Source organism: Lycium ferocissimum, chromosome 4, assembly GCF_029784015.1.
Source record: "Lycium ferocissimum isolate CSIRO_LF1 chromosome 4, AGI_CSIRO_Lferr_CH_V1, whole genome shotgun sequence".
Classification (NCBI taxonomy): domain Eukaryota; kingdom Viridiplantae; phylum Streptophyta; class Magnoliopsida; order Solanales; family Solanaceae; genus Lycium; species Lycium ferocissimum.
The window spans coordinates 37,765,487-37,791,306 of record NC_081345.1 but is presented as its reverse complement, the minus strand read 5'-3'; the positions used below and the strand labels follow the sequence as shown (position 1 = coordinate 37,791,306).

The window sequence follows — 25,820 nt, the reverse complement described above, 5'->3', positions numbered from 1 at the left end:
ACACTTCAACATTCCAAGAGAGAAAGGGCGTAAGACACCATTATTTCATATTTTCATTGTAAAATAATAGAAAAGCAGGACGCTGTTGGAAATCAACCAGCAAACGAGCAGCCAAAATTTGGCTAGCAGCAACCAGCAAAGCGCAAACGAGCAGCAGCCTAATTATAATTTTTTTGTATTCATCTAGTAAAAAAATTTCGTTTAAACCGAAATACTGAAGAATCGGAACTCCATAACCGAACACCGAATTTTTAGAAGAAAAAAAGAACTGTAATCGAAACCGAAGAACAAAATTAATTCAGCCTGGTCCGATTTTTGAGGTTTTCGGTATTTATGCGCTAGTATTACCTGCCAAAGGGTGCAGTTGTAATATCCATAATCCTATAGCAAATCGCGCCAATTCCTGCGGTTGTTCATACACATTTTGGTCAATTTTCTTATTTTGACTCAGCAAAAAGGATTTAAAAAGTAAAATGGGAAAGAAAACATGCGTATCTTCTATATATAGACTTCAAAGTTGTTCTACACATCAATTGTTGCATATATTATGCAGCATAATTTCAGTTCCTAACTAAAGTCTTGCTTTTCTGTGCCGCCGTTGGAATTAATTATTATAAGTACATGGGAATGAGTAAATGTGAGTGGAATTTAATGGACTCTTTTATGGTTGTTGGTCTACCACTTTGATAACCAGTCAAACATTTTTTTTTTTTTTCATTTGATGTTTGATATCTATATTGAAGATTCGACTAATTCAAATTTGTATTGGCAAAACCTATTGAAAAGAAAATGCTCCATATCAAATTTTGTCCATGTACACTAAATATTCGAAACCAAGACCACTGCTTAAAGGCGAATAAATTGTATTTATCCCACCATAACCATTTGTATAGTCAAATATAAAGTTGGTCAAGCACACAAGCATAATATGATGCTCTGCTCACGCTCACATCAATAAGCTCTAAGTAGGTTGAAGTTTGAGATACGTCTTATTTATTTATAGAGTTGAAAATAGATTGATAATTAAGTCATCTTTTTCTTTTTGGCTCTTTTCATTTTAGTTGCCGACAGTTAGCAAATATTGTTGAATCAATTTTCTTTGGAAAAGAAAAAAAATATTTGAACTCCAGTTATCTTTCCTCACTTCATCAATTGTTTTTATTTTTTTGAGTAGAGCCAAAAGCATCGGTCAATAATTCTCTTTTTCAATTATTTTTGCAGGATATGGGATAAGTTTCAAGTTTATAAGGCGCATGCATGAGGGAGACACGCACACAAAACTCCATGCTTAATTTACGCCCAAACCAGTGCGGCTCCTTTGCGATGATTTCTTGATTACAAAATATAAAAAGGGAAACACTATAACTACTGTTATTTTTCAAGTTCTTTATTATTACTATAAAAATATAAAAAGAAAACACTGTTTAGAGATACTTATATTTTCTCAAAAACTTAGTTAAGAATTCTCCAAAATATTATCTTTTAAAAAAATGAGGACCTTCTAATTTTCCAAAAAGTTTTACTTACAAATTCCAATTTTCGTTTTTCTAAAAATTCATAAAATAATAAACATGCCTAATCACATCACCCTCAACCGATCAAAAAAGGAGAGCCCAAAATAAAAGGAAATACCACATAAAGGAAAGTTTGGCGGTTAAGACATCAAAGTCGGTTGTGGTCTTGTGGAAAATTTCATCATGTGTTGGTGTCAATTTGAGAACCCTGTCTGTCTATCTGTTTTTCACATGAATCTTGATCCAATCAAACTACTCCTCACCTTCCCTTTCAATCTTTAGGTGACTGATCAAATTAGAGTAAATTTGTATCGGCTATTTATATTAAATTCATAAATGTATGATATGTGTGTGAACATACACAACTATCATTTAATTTTTATTAATTAACATATATTCACTTCATTAAATTATAATAAATTGAATTAATTTAGTGTGAACATCTGATTCGATGAGTACTTACCCTGAAACTAATTCTCTGTGCTTATTGCTTTTAATCCTTTATCTATGTCCATGCGTGCCAGTGTTCTCCCCAATCAGAAAGCAAGAACTAAAAAAGTATTCTACAAAATCTGGTGATTTAAAACGTAATTACATGTAACTATATGATATCACTGATTTTACATAATAGGGCCACTTAAAAGGTAAGTGCAAGTACTCTACAGAAACATTGACCGGTAACCTATAAATAATGAAAAATTACTTGATATTAATATGTTAAACACCGATTTTAATTGTTATAACAATCATTACACTATCCATATATATAATTTAATTAAAAATAATTTTAATTGCAGGACATTCATTGAACAAAAGGTCTTTGCCTACTGACTGATTTAGACTCCAGAGACACAAGAAGTGGTACTAGTGCCTAGGGAGGTATAGGATGCAAGATCTACCATTTCTGGAGCATATGCAATTATTGTCTAAGAATTATATGCATAGTATGAGTGGCTAGAAGAGTAATACTCTGTCTTATGGACTTAATTAGTACATTTGCTTGTTAATGATTGGATTAGTTATAGCAGAAAGAGAATATTCTCTCAATATGCATCAAGAAAAATTAAGATTGGCATTAGGGCGATTGTCATAGACACATAGATGTGCACTTATTAATGTAAGTTCAAGAAAAAGGTGAAGAAGTAATGTTACCATGATTTACTAGCAAGTACATTAATAATTAATATCGAGCAATATATCTACTTTGGAGTTTAATATCTATATATAGCGTAAAATAATTTATACTATTAAATCAGATAAATTTATTACTCACACAGTAATCAGTGGTGTAAAAAATTCATTAATTGATTAAGCATTACTCACTTATTCCTCACAATGTTCAATTACACCCCCATAAGGTGTTTCTGATGGCCAAAACCAAAAGGGTTGACCTATTCGTTATTGGTACAGTTTGTTTTGGTAAAAATGTTAGCACCGGAAATTGGAACAGTTGACACGGTTCCTGCCTCATTTTTCTGTTCTTTTTATATTCTTTTATCCATCCATTTGGATCATGAACAACTATTACCAAATATTGCAGTAGGATGGATAACCTCTCCATCTTTAACTAGTGATTTGAGTTAAAACCCTAAAAAAAAAAAAAAAAAAAAATTGGTACGGAACATTTTCTCTTTTAATAGATTTTACACAACACAAATCCAAATTAGTAGAGAGATGCGTAGTTAAAATTTGAACTTTATAGGTTCTAAATCTAGAATAATGAAATTAAGTATGAGTATTTGATTTTTTTATACATATCTAGTGAATTTCTTAATACAAATACTTATAAAAAAGAGTAGTACATTTTTTTCTTGTTAAAAAAGATTGGACTTATTAAATAGCAGAAAGAGAACCTTATTTTTTCAGTATGCCCTATTAAGTGCTAAGATTAAATCCAAATACATATTTAATTAGAAGCGAGTTAGTCAAATTACCCATTTTTCCTATGAGTTATTATTTTCTTCAAGAAAAAGGTGAAGAAGTAATGTTAAAAATGATTTAAACTAAAGTTACAAGTACATTAACAATCCTAATATTGAAACAAAAAGAAAATCATGAACAGTTGGGCTTTAGTTTGACACTTTAAATTACTATACTATACTTACTAATAACACAAAAGATCACAAACCACTCGTTAAAAATAAAAATAATCAACCGGTAAAAATTTCATTAATTGATTAAGAATGATTCACTTAACCCTCCGATTAACCGTATATTAACTACCCCCATTATTTTTGAACCGTAACCAAACCAAAATCGGTCGATTTAATTTTTTATTTTTTTAATTGTAGGTACGTTTGTTTTGGTAGAAATGTACGTCCATTTGGAAAAAATTGAACAAACAGTCCCAAACCCATTTTTTGCCCCCCCCAACCCCCAATTTTTTTTTTTTTTTTTTAACACTTTAACCCATCCCCACCCCTATATAAATCCAAATTTTCATTTTAATCCACGAATTCACTCTTCTCTCATCTTTAACTCTCAAATCTCAATCTCCAAATAATCACTTTGAACAAAATAGCCCAACAAAAAATAAATATTATAAAGTCTTATTATAGTTTCAATTATTAATTTTGCAATTATAATATTGTTGGTGGAGTTGGTGATTTTGCAACAATTCCGCTTTAGTTTTGGTGGATTTGCAATTCTAGCCGCCTTCACTTTGTTGGAAATTAGTCCGGCAATTTGGTACCTTCGTTCCAACTCTATCTTTATTTTTTGCAATTTAATTCTAGCAATTTAATTTGTTGCAATTTATTTTCTTGTGATTTATTTGAGTGTGATTTAAATTAATTCTATTTAATAATTTGAAGAGATTTAACATTAATCAAAGTAGGGTAAGTTACTGGGCTTAATGAGAAAATATTTGTATAAGAAACACCTAATTTAGGTATTGATGTTGGTGGAAATAATTCACTTTTAGGTCATGAGGCAATGCAACAACATTATACCGACACTTTTAATGAAATTGATGATGATGAAACACAAGCCCCCGAAAATCCCAAGTTTACATGTCCCGTACAATCACATACACAAGACAAACCGCCTGTTATAACTCGTACATAACGCTAAAATTTGAAAATTTATGACTAAGGTTGTCAAATAGCTCAATGTAAGTGGACAAGTTTTTATTTTTAGGCAAGTTTAGATTTATTGAACAATAAATGGTCATAACCAAAGAAACATATGGATGTTTGGGAGAGCAAACGGGTTCAAATGTGGGGTATTCAAATGACGATTTGAACCGGTAAAAAATTTTAAGTATGACAAGAAAAAAAAGAAATAGCTAAAATGGTAGCTTATGATTTTTTTTTTTCCTTTCCTTCTGTGGGTTTTTTCATACATTCAACGATATAATCCCTTATTTGAAGATTCCTAAACGTAGAGCGGATGTTATAGTTTATATAAAAAATATAGATTTTATTTGCGCCATGTATTTAATTCTTTAAATTGTAATGTTTCTCTACGTCGATTTGGGTCTTAGTCTTAACAAGTTAGATTTTTTTGCTATTACATGTCATTGAGTTGATGAAAACTTAGTGTAAAAAAGAATTATATCTTTTTTATATGATGAAGAAAAAAGGTCAGAAGATGGAAAAATTTTAGCGGATTCAATGTCTACTATTATGAGATTTTTAAACATTTATAGAAAAATACTTTGTATTGCTTTAGATAATACTTCTAATAATACAAAGGCGATTGTCTTTTAAAAAGAGAATTAAACCCTCCACTAAAAAATATTTTTCATGTGAGATGTATCATGTCACATTTTAAACTTAATTGTTAAAGATGGTCTTGTGTGTTTTGACGATTTTATTCAAAAGTTAGAGATGGTGTTAAAAGGTTTTTTTAATGCTAATAGGGGAAGACTTAGAGATTTTAAGAATGCTCGAAAATAACTTTAGACCTAGTTCAAAATTCAAGTAGAAATTGAGACTAGGTGGAACTACACTTACATTATGCTACAACAAGCTAAAGTTTGACCACTTTACAACAAGTTTTTCACAATAAATATAATATTAATAATGATGATTGGTTAAATTTATATTCAAAGATGTTAAGGAATGTGTTGAACTTAGAAATTTTTATAATGCAAACTTTTTCTAAACAATTCTATCCCACATTAACCTTAATTTTAGCCTACTTAGCGGAAATAGCTAGAGTTTTACAAGAATATAAATATAAACCCGATTATCAAGCGGCTATTTTTGATATGACAACAAAATTTAAGAAGTATTTTTTTTCCATCCCAACTTTATTTATATTGGGTTCTCTTTTAAATACTTGTTTAAAAGTGTTTATACTAAAAATTGGTTGGTCAAATTTATACATTTTTAGAAATTGAAGCGGAGTTCAACCATCTTTAATGGAAAAACCTCGCTATTGATGACGAGTTTAGAAAAGTTTTTACTCATTATTCTAATTTGGAAGAACATGTTACACCCGTTGCTCCACGCCCTACTACTTCTCAAAGTAGCAAAAAGGGCTTGTCGTTTGTCGATTTAAAAGTTTTACATTCAAAAATAACTCCTTCTTGTAGTGCAAACTTTGATGAATATAACTTTTATTTGATGCGAATGATAAATGTGGATATCAAGGAACTAGATGAGTTGGACGTCTTAGCATGGTGGAAGAAATACAAGGCAAGTCATCCGATACTCTCAAGAATGGCTCGAGATATCCTTACGGTCAAAATCAACCGTGGCCGAGAGTGCATTTAGCCAAGGAAGACAACAATTGGAGACCATAGACACTCATTATCCGGCTTTAGCTTGCAAGTACTAAAATATGCATTTGGGATTGGATTAGATCGACACGCAACCAAAACTTAGAAGTTAGGAAGGCGAAAAAGAGATTGAAGATTTGATAAAGAAGTGGACCGAATTGGCTAATGGAAGACTTTGAAGATATCTCTATGGCCGAATATGATATGGGGAAATTAACCAAATGATTGAGAATTGATGATTTTATTATTCTACTATTTCTTTACAACTCATGTATTATTTGCAAGTTAAAAAAAACTACAACTAGTAAATAAATGTTATCCAAGAATGAATAAAATATATGGCTCATTGAGCTTTCTTCTATTTACTTGTGTTCATATTTTTACTTATATTAAGTTAGGAATATACCTAAAATATACTAAGAATATACTTATAATATACATCTACTTAAATTAAAAACTAGAAATTTATATACTTGAAAAATAACTAAAATATACTAAGAATATACTTATAATATATAGTTATTTATAGTAAAATATATAACTTAAGTTATATATATTATAAGTTAAATATATATATATAAGTTATATATATATATATATATATATATATACGAATTTATAAACTTAGAAAAAAATTAAGCTATAAATAACTTAAGTTATAATATATAAGTTATAAGTATATATATAGTATACTTAAACATATATATATATATATATATAACCTAAGTATATTGAAATATATAAGTATATTCTTACTATATTTTAGGTATATTCTTACTATATTTTAGATATATGTGATCAAATAACTTAAGCATATAACTTAATATATATATATATATATATATATATATATATACACATTTATGCGTATGAGTTATTATTTTTATTACCATCGTTGCCGAAATATATAAACTTTACTTATAAACTTATATAACATATGTAAATATACCTACAATATACTAATAAATACTATAATATATATATATATATATACTATACAAAAAATAAAAAAAAGAGGTTTTGGACGTGTTTGAACCGGACCGGTTCCGGTTTCAGGTTTTTAACCGGTAAACCGGTGCCGATTCTTTCCGATTTTTACTATACTATACTTTGTTAACACAAAAGGTCACAAACCAGGTTTAGTTAAAAATAAGAGAAAATAGGGGCGGAGGGTAAAACTGAAAAGTCAGTGTCCTCTGTACTGTAGAAGAGTCTAAAATAAGCTCAAAACTTATACTACTATAAAACTTCCCCCTTCTCCTTCTCTCAGTCACTCACTCAACACATTACATTACACATAACACATACATATTCTCTTTCTTCTGCACAATGCTGCAATCCTCTTCTATCTTATTATAGAAAAAAGATAAGAGGAGTATTGCTTTTTGGCTGAAACAGAGATCTATTTTTGTTCTGTTTTGAGCTAAAGAAAAAAATGACAGAGGTTTCTACAAATGCTCTGTTACAAGACTCATTTCAGGGTACAGCAGTAGATATAGCAGGGCAAATTGGGTTAATGTGGGAATTTATTAGAGCCCCATTGATAGTTCCATTATTGAGAGTTGCTATGTACATATGTTTAGCTATGGAACTTATGCTTTTCATTGAAAGGCTTTATATGGGTATAGTTATTATTCTTGTTAAACTCTTTATGAAAAAACCAGAAAAAAGGTATAATTGGGAACCAATGCGAGAGGATTTGGAGAGTGGGAATGCAAGTTTTCCTATGGTTCTTGTTCAAATCCCCATGTTCAATGAAAGAGAGGTCTGCATTTCTCTTGTTTTTATTTTATTTTATTATTTTAAGTTTATTATGTTGCAGAAACAGTTTTTAAAGTTAAATTTATGGTGTTTGAGACAGGTTTACAAGATCTCCATAGGAGCTGCATGTAACCTTTCATGGCCATCTGATAGACTTGTGATTCAAGTTCTTGATGATTCTACTGATCCTCTCATTAAGGTATACAGTAGTTCTTTGGAAACTCTAACTATAAATTTCTTGATTTTCCGTTCGAATATAAGCATATGTACTCTGATACTATTAGAGTCACGGTAGGATGAATATGATAGTTCATTCTTAATTAGAGATCTCGAGTTTATAGGAAAAGTTCTGGTAGTAAATACTTATTTATGTGGCACAAATATAAATTAATCAAGAGTCAAGGCGGGTACTTAACGCCCAGGCGGAAACAAGAAAAGGATTGTGGCACTTCTTTTGTCAATTTTATTTTCTTGTGCTCTGTTTCTTTCTTCTCTACTGAAAGTTTCAGCTTCTTGTAATCTTGTTGGCATGAACTTAGTAATCCAACATTAGATCTGTAATTTTGTCTTTTTCTTGATGTTTACTTCTTCCCATAATATTCTAAGCTCCACAACATTTGGTCAGTTATATTAAATTTTAATTTAATGCATTTCAGTTTAATTTGATTAAGAATGTCTAGCTTTTATTACCCACTTTTCAGTTTTCACCCACCACAACCAACATTTTCCCTCCAATTTCTTCATGTAGTAGATACACACTCAATAAATGATTATGGGTTCCTTTCCCTTTTTTTTTTTCCTTCACTTTTCTTATCTATGAATAAATAATTAATGAAGCATTTATTAATGTTGAAGGATTTGGTTGAGAAAGAATGCTTAAGGTGGGCAAGCAAGGGGATTAACATTACATACCAAATTAGAGAAAACAGGGGAGGCTACAAAGCTGGAGCTCTTAAAGAAGGATTAAAACGTGATTATGTTAAAGATTGCGAATACGTCGTCATTTTCGATGCTGATTTCCGGCCTGAACCGGATTTTCTACGGCGAGCTATTCCATTTCTTGTACATAACTCGGAAATTGCACTTGTTCAAGGTCGTTGGCGTTTTGGTAAGCTCAAATATTAACTATGATTAAGCTAATCATTTACATCAATTAGTAGCATTAAATACATTATTGCTAATATAACCAAAGTGTCGGTGCTCTTGCTCCACTGTTGGGGTTAGCTGATTACTTTTACTGCACGTTTATGCTTATGCATATTGGTCACCGCTGTGTAACTTCTTTTTTTTTTAAAAAAAAAAAATCTTTTTGTGTGGAAATTTTAGGATTATTTAAAGATTGGTTAATTATTTTTGTGTGGGCCCATGACGAATCCATCAGTCACGGGTGGTGGGCCCAACCATTCTACTTTCCACCGTGCACCTCGTGTTAGACCATAACAATTCCACATTAGCAACTACACTATTTCTAAAAAAAAAAAAAAAAATTATGAGATTCTTGTTTTAATTCAACTCTAATTTGGTTAAACCTCAACTCTAGATGGTTAATTAATATGTACAACGGTATGACTAGTTGTAGCAAAATCAATATTGATCTTGTGTATGGTGTAGTTGGTTTTCTATGGAATCATTGTACGATTGCATGCAACCAATAATCGTATTTTAGCCGTAAGTGGAATGATTTAGTATTTAATATTTATTTAGTAAGACCATTTTCATTCTTTAAATGATCAGTGCGAATTTAGATTTCTAGTTTAATTTTCCTAAACACAAGAAATATTTATTTAGGCATTTAAAAAGGAGATTTCTGAAGATTTTGTCAGAGCGTTGTTTATTTGGATATATGAGTAGTGTCAGCAATGGTTAATGACGTTATTATCCTGTCTATTTGTTGAGACCGAGTCATAGACCCCGCAGTTACCGGCGAGGAACTGCTACATATCCGGGGTAGGTTTGTCATTTAGTCAAATGTGAGGTCAATGGAGGGGTAAATTCGTCATTCGAAGTGTCTTCATGTGCTATTATCGCCGACACTTCCATTCGAACAGCATGTGTGATGTGTACATGTAAAAGACAACATATGGAAACTGAAAATGATTTTTTCATGGTGTCTGATGACGTGGAAAATAAATTTTCATTTCATTTAAGTATTAACAGTGTAAAATAAATTTGTACTCCGTACATCTTTAACTGAGCTAATCCTTTGTTTGTTACAGTGAATGCAAATGAGTGCTTATTGACGAGAATGCAAGAGATGTCACTAGATTACCATTTCACGGTGGAGCAAGAAGTGGGTTCATCTACTCATGCATTCTTTGGGTTCAATGGTAATTGAAAAATTTGCACTATCAGTAAAACTTTTTTATAACGACTTTTGTTTGGATATTTTGTGATTGTTATAGCAAAAATATATTAACAATATATTAAAAATCGGTTCTAAAGAAAACTTGATTGCTATAGTGAAATATAATTATAAAGGATGGTTGTTATAGAGAAGTCTAATTATAGTACTTGATTACTTATTACATACTCAAAATTAAATTAACTCACTTCATTGAATATATTCTAGTAGGCAGTGACTTCAATTTAATAACATAAGATAAGAGCAATTAATCATTGTAAGTACGTAATTTATATGAAGCTCTTGCTAAAATCAAGCTGATAACCCTTCACTACCATCTTAGTGTACATTTTGACTGGTACTTGAAACCAATCAATAGCCAGACATGTATTACTTACTACCCCGTTATGGTTACCGGTAGTGGAACTAGGATTTCATTAAAGAAATTCAAAATATATAAAAAATAAATAAATAATAAACATGCGAAGAAGTTAAGGGGATTGAGCTTGGTAATGTTAATTTAAACAAGATAAAAAATTGTTCAATTTGATTGAATTTGCCCAGCATTTGCTTAAAAAAAAAAAGACAGAATTCACAAGATTAAGCCCCGCTCATGCGGATACGTAAGAAAGAGGACCACAAGGTCCGCGTACAATTTTGTACTCCTAACAAGAAGTCTTAATTTTACAGGAACTGGAGGAGTATGGAGAATAGCAGCCATTAATGAAGCTGGTGGATGGAAAGACAGAACAACTGTAGAGGATATGGACCTTGCAGTTAGAGCTAGTCTCAAAGGCTGGAAGTTTCTTTATCTTGGTGATCTCCAGGTGTTTAATAAAATTCCTCAAAGAATCACTTGTTTTTGCCAAATTTTACTTGAAGATGATCTCTAGTTACTAAACAGAATTTTGTAACTCTAGGTGAAAAGTGAACTTCCAAGTACATTCAAAGCCTTCCGTTTTCAGCAGCATCGTTGGTCTTGTGGCCCTGCCAATTTGTTCAGAAAAATGGTGATGGAGATTGTTAGGAACAAGGTATGCAAATTGCAATGTAATAATCCCATTTTGAAAACGGATGAAAGACAATAATAAAAGACTCTGAATTGTTTTGTTTCGTGTTTGCAGAGAGTGGATATTTGGAAGAAGTTTTACGTGATCTACAGCTTCTTCTTCGTCCGAAAGATTATTGCTCACATGGTTACATTTTTCTTCTTTTGTGTTGTTCTTCCGTTGAGCCTCCTAGTTCCCGAAGTTGAAGTCCCTATATGGGGTGCCATCTACATCCCCTGCATTATCACCACTTTGAATTCTGTTGGAACTCCAAGGTCTACTATAATATGCCTAACAAGTTCTCTTTTATTTCTATGCAGAATTATTTTTTTCTAATTTGATTTGGGAATTTAATTTACAGGTCAATTCATCTACTCTTCTACTGGATTCTCTTCGAGAACGTGATGGCTTTCCAACGAACCAAGGCTACAATTATTGGCTTGCTAGAAGCAAAGAGGGCTAATGAATGGGTTGTCACAGAGAAATTAGGCGACGCTCTCAAGAACAAAGAGAAAACAAAACAAAGCAAGAAACCCCGAGGATCTCTATTTGGAGACAGGTGAGGAAACTCTCTTGAACAAATCTTTATTTTCATGTTCTCTATAACATTGAACCGTTAGAATATTGCACCAATTTGTTAACCACTCATTATCGGTTGGCCTAATTGTACAGGATTCTTCCACAAGAATTGGGATTTGCAGTTTTCCTTTTCTTCTGCGGATGTTATGATGTCCTCTATGGGAAAAGCCAGTACTTCCTTTACATCTTCCTCCAAGTCATTACTTTTACAATTGCTGGATTTGGCTACATTGGCACCATAGTCCCATCATAATAGCAGAAACTTCCGAAAAGTTTTCTTGTAGTGCCTCTTCTACACAGAAATATATGTTTGAGTGCTTTCCTGCAACAATTTTCGGAGAATTTTCCTAGAGATAAAATGCTGGTAAAAAAGAATGAAAAAGCCAAGAGATGTTTTTATTAGCACAGAACACAGAAGAAGCAGATAAAGCAGATGCGTTAGTGGAATTAGATAGGTTGTATTTTTCTTCTTTTGAAGTTTTTAAGTTGTGAGACATTGTAATTCTTTAGCTTGTATTTTTTTTTTTTCTTGTTGTTCCCTTTGTCTTTGGCTTTCAAGAGGGGACATAAGTTCAGGATATTGAGAAAAGGGTCAAACTTGTAATCAAGTTTTTGTCATTCTAGTTTCAATTCTTTTCTTTTGATGATCATTGTATCATGAAGACTCCACAAATATGTATATAACAGGAGCTAGTGGTTTTGAAATATTTGACAGCTTCAGTAATTTACTGGTGTCTGAAAGATTTTCTGTATAAATTCATATTCAGTTCTATCAAGAACCAAACACAGTTCTGTTTCACCAATATGTGATGATCAGAGAGCACCCTTGGGCAAAGTGACAGTTTTCCCTCAACTTTGAAATGAAGTTTGTGAACTCAGCTTCACAAGGTATGCAGTTTCTGTTCTTTAGCTAGAAAATCTCACATATTGGCTATTATTTGATACTTTCAACTTCATGAGTATATTTCCTCCCGATTCACTATATGTGTATTGCCCGCGGAATTTCTGATGGTGTCCTGACAGGAATGATCGTGAAAATCCGTAGATATCCAGTAGCTTGTCCAGAGGTAAATATGGACAATTTCGTATAGTTCAAGGGCAAATCTGTACCTTTACCTTTGTAAAAAATCCGCACGTGTGACAACATATGTTGTTCGTCAGTAAGGGCAAATCTATCTATCGGCAAGGGTAAATTTGACCCAACAAAACAAAAAGATAGCTGGATAATATTGTAAAGTTAACGTAAGAATTTGTATCTTTTTCCTTTTAAAATGATTATTTCTTTTTAAAATACTTCTTAACATATTTTTACTATAAAAATTATAAGTAAGAGTGTTTTGCTGTTATATTTTTTTCTTTTTGGCTAATGTAATGTGAAAACAAAAATCTTTATAGTTGCCTATATATTGAGGCACTTTCAGAAGAACATAGTTAGCTCATATGTACATTTAGACAAGGCGTTATGCCCTTTCTTTATCCAACAGATTGCTGATAAATTGATTGGTGTGCTTTACTTCTGTTACAAGAGTACTTCATCAGCACATGAGTAGAATCTTAGCTTTTGCTAATAGAGAAGAAAAAGTTGTTATTTTAATGAAAGATTGTCCTACCATATAATTTTTTTTTTCTTTTAAAGGATTTGGGATACCAGCAGTTGAATCATTTGTTGATTTGAGATTTTGGAAACTTCTATAAGCAAAGCCAATGTCATATAAAGGCTGCTACTTTAAAGGACAAACAACGTAGACTAGAGTACTGAACATTTATTTGTGTAATTACCTTATGCTTTTGGCAGACACTCAAATATTATTTTTTTGGCTGATGGGGTCACAATGAAGTTTCATTGAATCATTGCCTTTAATATCATTTTTCTATTATACATAATTAGCAGCCATATATTTGTTGTATCCTAACCTAATCTATAAAAGTCTTTGATTAATTAAGCTTCATCCTCAAGAAAATCACCTTGACTAAACACAATTTATTGGGCATGCATGGATATGCATAATTAGATTGAAGTGCAAAAAGCGAACAGATTGAGTCCACAAGCGATTCACTTTACTTTTTTTTTTTTTTTTTTTTTTTTAATGATAGTGGGACTTTTTGGTATTTTTGGATTTTTCATATGTTGGTAACATTTTAATCAAAACTTTGGATTTGAAATCCACAAAAGCGTGTAAAAATTGTACTATTAGTGGTCCACTTAAATAAAGTTACACAGTGCAAAATGTTGCCTTTATTAATTAGTTTTTCTTATTAACTTTTTTCAGTGTTATTTTCAGGAAATATGCTGCACAATTTCATCGTCGCTTTCCATGTTCTAATCAAATCCTTGATGATGGTGACTTAAAAATTTAGTTCTGATATTCACCCAAATCATAGGACCCTCAAATTATTGCATGTCTTTTGGTATGTTAGACATTTTCTGGACAAATGAAAGGCATCTTTTCTTTAGATATATATGTCAGCATTATCACGTTTTAAGCAAAACATATTGGGCATCAGACAGATTATAGATTCGAGGCTTCAAAATGAAATAAATTGGGAACACATTCATATTTAATGGTTCTTATGTGGCTCGAATTCAAGCACAGAGGCGAATTTAGAATTGAAACTTTATGAGTTCGAATTCAAAATTCTATCATAGTTCATTTAAATCTCCTTTTATATTAGTTTAGTGGAATTTTTAATAAATTTATAGGATTTGAGCCAAAATTATTAAGTTTAGATGAATCCCTACTACACTAATATTTTGTCCTTGAAATTCAATATTCGAAAATACCAGGCGATAACTTAAAAAATAAAGGACGAGAGTACATCTTATTTGCTTTTTCTTGTAACCATGAGAAAAAAGGGAAAGAAACAGAATTATTACCACTTTTTACGAATGGTGGATTTATCTTTGTCGGCAGAATGATGCAGACCTTGATTAATTGTTTATGTTTTGTCTATTTATGAGTAATAATGAAACACAAAGAGTGTCTTTTCCTCCCCTATTAGTTAACTTTCTATAATTATGGTGAAAATCATATTTACCTTTAATTTTTCTTTAAGAAATGAATATTTAATTTTTTCCAATTTTAAATAATTGACATTCTCCTCCCTTAATTTCACTTGAACATTTAAATATATAATGTATCCTCTAAATTATTTATCTTTGTCTCTTTTTTATTAGTATTATAATATTCCCTCCACCCCCCACCCCCCACCCCCCCACCCTCCCGCCGTTTTCTTTAATCTATATTATGCACTTATCTATAGAACAAACAAATCTTATGTATGAAGTAAAAAGGTGAAAAATAATTTTGAAGGTATATATCATTTGTTAGCATGCATTAGAATCTACTTGTATGTGTGTATAATAATTTCTACTGTGTAACCTTTTCTTGAATTAACCACTAGAAATTACTACTTGAACAGTAAATTTTAGTAGGTTCGATCTAGAGATATTTGGATAGTCGACAAGAGAACTTTACTTTAGAAGGGGTTTTATGGTAATATGTCCAGATTGAGTAGATTATGTGATGCTTCTCTTTGGGGTTTAGCTACAATAAAGGTCAAGAAGTCACATGGAGTTTTCTTCTTCACATTGCAATATGTTTTTGTAAAGGAAACAACATGTTATCTTGAGGCTGTGTCTGCCTCACCCTCACATTGATGAGTGGCCAGAATTCACAAAAAATCCCCACCTCGAATTAATGGTCCGATTTCCCTTTAATCAATTATGCACTTACAACGTATGCAAGATTAGGTTTCTTCTCTAATAATTATTCTTTTATGATAGCCACTGAAGACGAAACATATGAATTTGTATTTGTGTATAATAATTTGTACTGTGTGAGCTTAGCTTGCTCACATTGCCAATCTAAAATCTGGATAAAGAATGGATATTGCAGTAATTGGTAATCAACGTAAAATTAATATGTCAATTCATGATGAATCCTCACAATACATGTTTTTTTTTTTTTTGGTGAACATATACTTAATATATATAACTGCTTAACAAAATTACATAATTGCATGAGGTTGTAAGCTCCCGCCCAGAGTATCAAGGTTTGAAACATTAAGAGGAATGAAAAGATCATAAGCAGTTTTAGAGACATCTGCCCAAAATACATCATGCACAAAAATGGGGAGAACGGGGAGAATATGAGCTCGTCCAAAAAGTTGCTTTTGCGCTCCCTCCTTTGCCAAAAGATCCGCGACCTTGTTCTGCTCCCGGTAGTTATGCCTAGCTACCGGATGACCCAGCTCCTCCATTAGTGATCTGCATTTAAGAATAATGGGGTTATAAGCTAGATGGCTTTTTTGTAGCATAGTAATTACCTCAACTAAGTCTGTAGCTATCTCCAGAGGTGTTAGGTGATTATCCAAAGCAATTTGGAGTCCCTGCAGAATAACGGTTAGTTCTGCCAAAGTATTGGTGGCATTGGGTATGCCTTTCAAGTAGTCCATTATCTAGTCCCCATTATTGTTTCTAAAAACTCCTCCAATTCCTCCTGTTCCAGGATTACCAAGACAAGATCCATCAGTGTTAAGCTAATAGGTGCCCCTATCAGGGGGTTCCCATTTAATGGAGATTCATGTTTTTAGATTTTACCCTAATGGTTGCCCAAATTATCATATTCAACAGTCAATCTATAAGAGTGATCAAAGGATGGGAGATCATGTTTATTGTTAAAGAGGTTACTGTTTCTGTTGAGCCATAAGGCCCAAAAACAAAAGGGCAAAAGGTTGGACCAACTAGTGATGTGGTCCAATACATGTCTTTTACTCACAGTACATGTCTTTTAGCCTTATTAGAGATTGTACATCCATATAGAATATATAGAGAACTTTTAGTACTATTTATTTTATATAATGCTAAGGGGCGGCTTAACATAATTGAAAGCTTAAAGCGAAATTTTAATTAGAGACCTAAAACCTAAAGAATTCATATGCTTATATTTTATTCAAAATTTATTTTTCTAACTTTTTTTTAGATGCTAAATTATTACTTAATAAGTTTTTTATAATCTATTTCTTCGAATAATTTTCTTTTTCAATTGTTAGTTTTAGGTAAAATCTTATTAATTTGAATGTTGAAAAACATCCTTCTACTGAGACAATCATTACAGAAATTGTTAACATAATTCTATAAGCAATAAGTTGACAAATTTTAGATAAAAATAATAGAGTTAGAACAATAGAATCTTATTCAAAAAATTGATAACTTGGTATACCCCACTTTAGTATGCTTGTTGTCTTCCCATAAAATCTACGAAGAAACAAAAAAGAATCTGCAATTCACTTTGTTCAACACTTTCGACTACTGACTCTTATTTCTGACAGAGTACTACTATAACTTATCAGAAATTTTAAGAAAGAGGATACAAAAGGAGTTGAAGAGAATAAAATAACGTGAGTGTGAGCCAACAGAATGCAAGAAGGCAAAAAAGCGTTTTCTTAATTTCTTCTATTTGAAAAAGATTAAAGAGAATAAAATAATATAAGTTTAAAAAAAATGCTATTACTTTTTATCATAAATAATCAATTTTATTTTTTAAAAAAATTATCACATAATTTATTCTTGATAAAACTTGGGCCCCCCAAAATTGGAGGCCTAAGGCATATGCCTTAGTTGCCTTGCTATAGAGCCAGCACTGAATTAATGCTTGACCCAATAAACATGGTGAGAATTCTTATAACGGATCCCAACTTAATTGTACCCAAAGCACAATACGTATGTACTATATCCTTGCAGAGTTGCAGTAGCGTGGCACTTACAGTCAGCAAGGTGAATGACTTTTCCAGATGAAAGGGCTCTTTTCTGTTCACATACATTAACGAAATGTAGACAATGACAAATGACAAGTATAGTAAGGTGGGATCCAATTAAGAGAATGAATCACAAGAGTACGTATGAAACAATTTAAGGAAAGACTGAATTTGTTGGTGAATCACAAGAGTACGTATGAAACAATTTAAGGAAAGACTGAATTTGTTGGTTGAGAGGTCTCCCTCATTTTGCTGTCTTCTTTTTTGTTCTTAAGTTGCATTACAAACTAGCTAGCTAGTACTCCTCCATTTAATATCATGATTGCTCCAACTCCAAGCCCCTTAATTAACCCCAACCCCATCACTGCTGGTATAAAGGGGTCGCTTATTGTTGTCTATATATATCCCCACAGAATATTCTCTTTTTAATTATCATTGAACGTGATTCCCAACCTTTATTAACTTCCAATTTTACTTGCTGTCTGAAGGAAGTTAAGAGTCTTCTACATACTAATGGAATTTATTAAGGCATTAGTGTACTCTATCCACTGTCTTAAATATTTTGAATGTTAAAGGAATTTGCTTTTGTCACACCCCGATCTTACTAGGGTGTGATGGGCCCACCTCGAGTCAAATGAGGTGGCGTGCTCCCCTGATTTTACGTACATTACATTTCATGACGTATAATAAGGTGATCGGGTCTCATTTGTGCACTAGATATCTAGGCAATTCTTCCAACTATCGAATATCTAATTCAATTCTACTGAATGAAAAGGGTAACTTTGGGTGCGGATAAGGATAGTAAGTCGAGGCTCGTATCCGTTATGCCTAAGACATGCGACAAGAAAAGTTAATTTTAATCCAACTTCAAGTCCCAAACTCTCCAAAATCTACAATTGGTCACATTTACCAAATATTGATTTGCTTTAAGGTTTTAAGCTACGTACTCCACATATATAAAGGTTGAACTAAAGGAAACGATGTTAATTTTAATGGTAAAAAGGAGATGAATCTTAAAGAGTAGTTTTTTTTTTTTTTTTTTTTAAATTTACCACGAGGTGTTTAGTACTAGCTAATTTGGGGCCTGACAAATTCGACGTTGTGTCTGGAAGTCCCACTTAGGAGTAAATCGCTCCGATCAAAGACGACTAGATCTATTTATTGGACTCGACCTTCTGATTATAAGAATGGAGGAGTATGTATCTCTTCGTATGACCTTTGGTCTTAATCTTAAAGGGTGATGGCTTTGGTAGAATGCCGGCTGGTTACCGGGAATCTATTTTATTAGTCGTGCCATCAAAGTCAAATTTTCATGCCCTCCTCTCCTTACAGTCAAGTTGGTTTGAATTCAACTGAACACAGGCAAACAATAACAGCGTTTGTAGTCCAACGGTTAGGATAATTGCCTTCCAAGCAATAGACCCGGGTTCGACTCCCGGCAGACGCACTTTTTGCAATGATGATCCATCTTGCTGCTATTCTTTTCTTTTTTTTCCTAATAAGTAAACATGTTAGTATTAATTACCAAGGAAAATTTGTACAATGTTAACAAAAACCTATCAAATGAAAACAAACTATCTATTCAATACTACCAGCCCTCAATACCTCTAGTCCTCTACCACAGTATATTCCTACCAATCACATACTGTGAGGATAAAATTTTAAACACTGCATTGCATTAACTATACTTGCATGGACTTTTATTCTTATCAAAGCTTAAAATGAAGTAAAATACCTACCATTTTCTTTTCACCACCAAGCAGGTTATTTGACATGATAAATCGTTTAAATATTATGCGAGTTTAGGTGCGTTTGCTTCCAAAAAAAATTCTATAAAGAATATTTTTCTTCAATAGAGAAAGAGAACGGATATTGTCTCGGACCAATGAGGCAAAAAACAAAAAGCAATGTAATGTGGTGGCTGTGGGGTTCGAACCCACGCGCACTTATGTGCAGAAGATCTTAAGTCTTCCCCCTTAACCACTCGGGCAAACCACCTTCGATGTTTAACTGTTTCATTATATTTCATGGTTATTAGCAAACAACATTCAAATGGACCACAGCAGGTAAGTCATTGAAACAATCCAATTGTGATGAGCCTGGAATTCGCACCCCTTTACCACATCTAGTTTATAATTAAGGCCTATTTGGTTGATTTGTCGATTGAAATAATAACTTGTCTAATATATCTCAGGTTTATGGATCCTTGACCTAACGCTGGTTTTCTACCTATTGATGCATCTGAGAAAAAGAATCTGTTTTTTATGGAATGATGATTGGAGCAAACGTGAATTGAAAAGTTTTATCATATACGTACTTGACTTTTGTATATATAGTAGTTATCTACGATTGGAATTTCAAGCTGGAACTTGCATGCTATCTATCTATTTATGGATTTGTCTCTCTTAATTAGATTAGATCAGGTTATGGACTTATGGTACTTGTATTTTACGTTGCATTCACGTGGTCAATGTTCATATTCAGTTTAGAGAGGGTGCTGGCTGCAAATGCACTAATAAAAGTCTTACGTGAATATCCTATACTGGTATATTTTCTATATTAAAATTATTGGAAGAAGCATTTTCACTTCCCCACCCCCCTCTGAACATAACAGAAACAGTTGAATTTTGACGGTTGGTGCTCCTAAGTCGAATGGAGAGGAAATTGCCACAAGCTCATTGGGTTTTGAAATGGGCAATTCGCAGGACCCTTGCTTTCTTTTGGGCCGGTCTTTAATTGTTCTCAATTCTTTGATTTTTAATTTTTCGCTTCACGTAGAAATCGCAGGGTTCGCGTAGAAACGCCGGGTTTTGGGTTCGAACCCCGCCTCCGCATAAAAATAAAAAATAATTTCGCGAGGCAAGGAAAGTTATGCGAAAATTGGCATAAAAGCGCGCTTAAAGATAGCCATGTATCTCGGGCAGGGCGACAGACTTTCTTTAAGGCATATATTTATTTTTTTTACTTTGCAAGGCAAGCTTTAGTTATGCCTTAAGGAAAAGTTAAGCCTTATAGGACATCTTTTAGTTATGCCTTAACTAGTGCTTATAAGGCATAACCGAACTAGCCCCGTATGAAAAGTCGTAAGGCGGAACTTTTCCTTAAGGTAAAGTTAGGCCTTATATGGCAAAGTCTATGCCTTAAGGAAAGATTCCGCCTTATGGGTCATACTTTTAGTTATGTCTTAACTAAAATTCTACCCCATAAGGCACCAAAACTTGTCACAAAAAGTTTTCTTGGATACAAGCATAACTGACATGCTTAGTCATGCCTTAAGCGCGCGTATGCCGGCTCCGGCATAACTTTCTCAAGTCTTGCCTTGCGAAATTATTTTTTATGCTTGAGCGGGGGTTGAACCCCGTAACGCCGAGTTTACTGCGAAGGACAAAATTTAAAGGCATGAAAGCAAATCTAAAATCTGCCCCAAAAGAAGGACAATCCGCGCAAAAAAATGTTTTGAAATTGGGTTGGCTTGTTTCACAATCCAAAACTTGTCTGGGCCTCGACGCATATGGGTGCAATTTGGGCTTCCTTATCGATTGGGTATTATAAAGAAACAGCGTAATGTGTTCCAGTTCTATTTATTTGATTTATTATCTGGTTCCTGTGTTTAGACATCTACCTCTGATTCTCCTTCAATTATACTCGGAGTTAAGGCAAACGGTCTGGTCTTGCCTTAAAGAGTAGTATTAGTACAAGTGGGGAATGACTTGTCATGACCGTATCCAATTATAACACCAAATAATAATAAATAAAGATAAATGAATAAGTTGCTTCCGTCCTATAATCTTACTGTATGTGCAGTGACTGCTCAGTGAAAAACACTTTTTCTTTTTGTAGAATCAATGACCGGAGTATTTCAACTTCTCGCTGGAAAATATAGTAAGTACTTGTATGCATATCTGACGTTTACATTACATTAATCAATTTAACCATAAAAGTCATAAATAAAAATGAGAATACATATCAGTTAAACATGATTAAGTGACAAACTATTTATATGCCGGACACACCTCTTACATTCATTTATTTGATAAACTTAGGTACAAATAAGTTTTTACCTAATATAGCTCGGAGGGATCCCCAGAAATAAATGTAACCTTCAAGCTAGTATAACCTAAATGTGAATACACTATTCAGCTATTGGTAGGTGTTATAATTCCTTTAACGTGATCCATGTCATCTGACTTTCCGCTGGTTGTTCATGAATTCAAGATACAACACCAAGTTGCAGATTATGGAAAAAATCAATTAATTGGCTGAATTGACCCATCACCAAGAGGAGGCCTTGTTTTTACTTTTTTCTTTTGATTTGTTCTCATAAATGTGCTATATTTTCTAGAGAAAAATAACAGTAGGTCCATCGGATTAAATATGAGAACAAACCATCAATCAAATATTTATATGCATCATAATAAGTGATGTCATTGTTTTCCGGCGAAATCGGGTTTAACCGAAAAATCAGTTAGAGATTTGTTTTTCTAGAATTCGAAGACAAGTGAGCCGTATTCAATCCCGATAACTTTTCGTACGAGCCTAGTCCAGAGTAAGTTGGATCGTGAGACATGTTTTAACAAATAACAAGGAATAAATTAAGATTCAAATAGCTAAAGGAGAGAAAAATATTGTTTCCGTGTTCGTTCCTCGGAAAGAAGTCCTTTATGTTACAAAGGGTAAGAGCTAAGATATAAGTAATGAAAATAAATCCCAGTTCCTTCTTTGCTAAGCTACCATATATACCAACTTTGGACTTTTCAACCCTAACGTTTGTGTGATGTGACAAGACTGCAGCACAACGTGCCTTTCTGCTGCGACACTCTGATCGAGACCTGCAGACGTGACTCGAGTTGGTGGGAGTGGAGGACAGCTGCACACACCCCGTGGTCATATCGAGTACTACAAAGGGGAAGAGCCAAGATATAAGTAATGAGAATAAATCCCAGTTCCTTCTTTACTAGCTACCATATATACCAACTTTGGACTTTTCAACCCTAACACTCGTGTGATGTGACAAGACTGCAAAGACAAGTGCCTTTCTGCTACGACACTCTGATCGAGACCTGCAGACGTGATCCGAATTGGTGGGAGTGGAGGATAGCTACACACAGCCCGTGGTCATATCGAGTACCCGATTTCGTGACCGAGCCCGAATGCACTTTTAACTTCACATATAGTCGCGGTCGTAACTTACAATAAATTGAAATCTCAAAACTAGAATAAAATTTAAAATCATGTCCTTTTCTGGTTTGGTTGCTTGACAATTCATTGAATTTATGAAAGATGACCATAACAATAAGATAATATTATTTGTGTTCGGTCAGCCAACCAGTATATGCAATAATCCAGGAAAGAGACTGGAGCCACTATTTCTGGTATAAACTTATACATTCTAACCTTACTTTGGGACTTAATCGTAGTAAGTTTGGTATAAACTTTGGGTGCGGATAAGCTTTTACTTTATTTTCTTGTACACTGCAAAGAGTGAGAAATGAGTACTACACGACTTTTTCTAATAATCATATGGTATTTGAAACTATTGGCCCTACTAATTTCAATTCGTATCACATATGGCCATTAAAGAGGAAATCACTTTCTATCAAGAGTTTATGCACACCTATGGCTCAAATCTGAGGGGTTCCGCCTTACCTAGAGCATAAATTCGAGAACTGAAGTTGAGAACAGAGAAATTTTATCAATTCCACCAAATTCTTGATGGTGGGTGCTAGTATACGGACTTGAAAACCCAAGAAAGATAGCATACATATAATGAGTTTACTTTTATAGAGAGAAAGCTGCAAGAGAAATTTTATACTTTGAGGTCACATAAAAAATATTTACAAATAACTGTACAGAATAGATTGAACTAATTACATCAAGACAACCTGAAAGGCTGCTACATGTGGGGTTCGTTTACACGGAGCTTCCACAGTGATTAGGATTATGTACAATCAGAGGTAACTTAGTAAATAACTTAGCATTCAATCAAGTGCATCATATTTAGCCTTTTTGGAGCATGGATACTAGCAGATAATATTAGGTCAATTCTAGAAAATATGTACATAAAATATCTAATTTGGCGAAGAAATCATGAGTTCACAGGCACCATAAATTGCCCTATAATCCGCCCTTGAGAAATCTGAGGGGGTAAAAAGAAGTTACCATGTTGAGAAGCTGTAAATTTTCACAGCAAGAAATCCATGAATTTGGGCCAAGGCAAATACATACTGATATCAATGTCGGCTTGTTTTTTACATCTTGAAGACGACGCCGTTAATTCACCGCACATCGAAGTTTCAGGGCCTAATTTTTTGGGGCACAAAAAGAAGTTTCTTGTTCCCAACGCCATCAGCTTCTCTGCACTGTCCAAACCTGCACCCACCAATCAAATATTAGCACAAACAATAATAATGGAGTCGAATCAACTTATTATCCAATCAAATTGCAGTAATTAGGACGGCTCAGATTCAATGGTGAATACCTATCAATAGTACTTCATCGGTTCCGATTTGTTTGTATTTGGCATGAAATTTAAGAAAGTAAAAAAGAGTTTTGAATTTTGTGATGTTCAACTAAAAATATGTCGAATGTATCAAAATATTTTAATTTTATGATCTTAAATATAGCATGGGGAGATTGTTTCCAAGGAAGTTACGGGTTCAAGTTATAAAAACAGTCTCCTCCAGAAATGCATGCATGCAGAGTAAAATTGGGTACAATAGACCTTAATAGTCCGGTTTTTTCCCAGCGAAAGCTTAGTGCACCGGGATGCCTCTTTAAACATAGTAGCATGGGGAAGTTGAAATTAAAAAGTCAGAAAAAAAGAGGACAATTTTTTTAAACTAATTAAAAAGGAAAGTAAAACGAAAAACCGAGGGCAGTAATGGAGTAGAATCAATTCATTGTCCAATCAAATTGCGGCAATTAGGAAGGCTCAGATTCAACGGTGATTATTCAAGTAAAGGTAATCGAACGGCTCTTACTGTCTAAGCTGAACTGCGAGTAATGAAGACCGTAACCGGAGGAATCCATGGAGCAAAGTGCTGGACGTCTTTCTTCCTTCGAGTACTGCCGTATAGCGGCGGCGATTAGATCATCTACGGTTGATTCCGGTGATATCAACACCTGTACAGGGCCTAGACTCCTCTGAATCGTAACATTCAACAGCAACTTCGTCAACTTCGGCCTAACCTGCAACTCCGGCAGAGAACCGGCGTTAGGTCCATTGCCGGAAAACAAGTTTGGAACAGTTCTAGGCCTTCGCGACATCTCCGAAACGGTCCCTGAAATATCTCCTTGAAACGACATGAATTTCTCCGATAACTTTCCTTTTCGATTCTTCTCATCGATTAGTTTCCGGTGACTTCTCGGAGATGCCATCACAGTGTAGAAAATACTCTCTCCGTCCCCAACTCAAGTGTCTTAGTTTGATTGTGCATAAAGTTTGAATAAAAAGAAACTTTTGAATCTTATGACGGTAGATTAAAGATATGTCTAATGTAATAAAATATCATCTAAATCTTATGATTTTGAATTTGCGATATTTGTCAACTTACTAAAAATAAAAATAGAAATTTTTTTCTCGACATATAAAAAAAAAAGTGATACTTAAATTGAGAAGGGAGTACGATATTTTCCGGTGAGCAGCGGCTAGAACAACCAGAGTGGTAGAATGGTGATTAAGGAAGAAACACAGGGCAGAATATAAAGCTTATAAATCAGAGGAGAAGGAAAGAAGAAAATGGGGGTTATGCATAGGCCTATTTATTTGGGGGAAATTGAATAGAGCAGCATTTCGGAAAGTCAAATGGATGATGTCATTAGGTAAGACAACCTGTAACCGAGTACTTCAGTCGCCCAAGGCAACAAAGTATAACCCTAAGACACTAAAGGCGTAGCGGGTAACTGCCAGTTACCTGTTAATATAACTGTAACGATGATTTAAGTAATGTTTGTTCAGTGGCTCGAGAGACGACGTGACTGCTAGGGGTCGTTTGGTTAATAGAATTAGGTGGGATATCTCATATGAGCTTCGTTTTATACTTTGTTTGATAGAAGGTATAAATTTATTTCGGGATAAATGTATACCTTCTATC

General features: G+C 33.3%; 2 protein-coding genes and 2 non-coding genes across 6 annotated transcripts; 2 read left to right on the top strand and 2 right to left on the bottom strand.

Moving 5' to 3' along the window:
* Positions 1–7,486: 7,486 nt before the first annotated feature.
* LOC132052734 (glucomannan 4-beta-mannosyltransferase 2-like) lies at positions 7,487–12,694 on the top strand. The gene is made up of 9 exons (XM_059444406.1): positions 7,487–8,005; positions 8,102–8,200; positions 8,857–9,109; positions 10,218–10,328; positions 11,033–11,169; positions 11,263–11,376; positions 11,467–11,666; positions 11,753–11,950; positions 12,064–12,694. The coding sequence occupies exons 1-9, from the start codon at positions 7,676–7,678 to the stop codon at positions 12,221–12,223; spliced, it is 1,602 nt and encodes a 533-aa protein (XP_059300389.1). The 5' UTR covers positions 7,487–7,675; the 3' UTR covers positions 12,224–12,694.
* Positions 12,695–19,102: 6,408 nt separating this feature from the next.
* On the top strand, positions 19,103–19,174 carry TRNAG-UCC (transfer RNA glycine (anticodon UCC)). Its single transcript has one exon. It is a non-coding gene; the product is annotated as a tRNA-Gly (tRNA).
* A 468-nt stretch (positions 19,175–19,642) lies between these two features.
* On the bottom strand, positions 19,643–19,725 carry TRNAL-UAA (transfer RNA leucine (anticodon UAA)). The gene has a single exon. It is a non-coding gene; the product is annotated as a tRNA-Leu (tRNA).
* A 2,570-nt stretch (positions 19,726–22,295) lies between these two features.
* Positions 22,296–25,520, bottom strand: LOC132052733 (uncharacterized). 3 transcript variants are annotated; one of them, XM_059444403.1, is made up of 3 exons: positions 24,708–25,519; positions 23,887–24,096; positions 22,296–22,623 (listed from the first exon to the last, which is right to left on the bottom strand). In XM_059444403.1, exons 1-2 carry the CDS (start codon positions 25,102–25,104, stop codon positions 23,909–23,911), a joined length of 585 nt encoding a protein of 194 aa, XP_059300386.1. In that variant the 5' UTR covers positions 25,105–25,519; the 3' UTR covers positions 22,296–22,623; positions 23,887–23,908. The 3 variants fall into 3 exon arrangements, with proteins under 3 accessions (XP_059300386.1, XP_059300387.1, XP_059300385.1); XM_059444404.1 differs by lacking the exon at positions 22,296–22,623 and adding an exon at positions 22,630–22,889 and having other exon boundaries at positions 24,708–25,520; XM_059444402.1 differs by lacking the exon at positions 22,296–22,623 and having other exon boundaries at positions 23,486–24,096; positions 24,708–25,517.
* Positions 25,521–25,820: the final 300 nt, after the last annotated feature.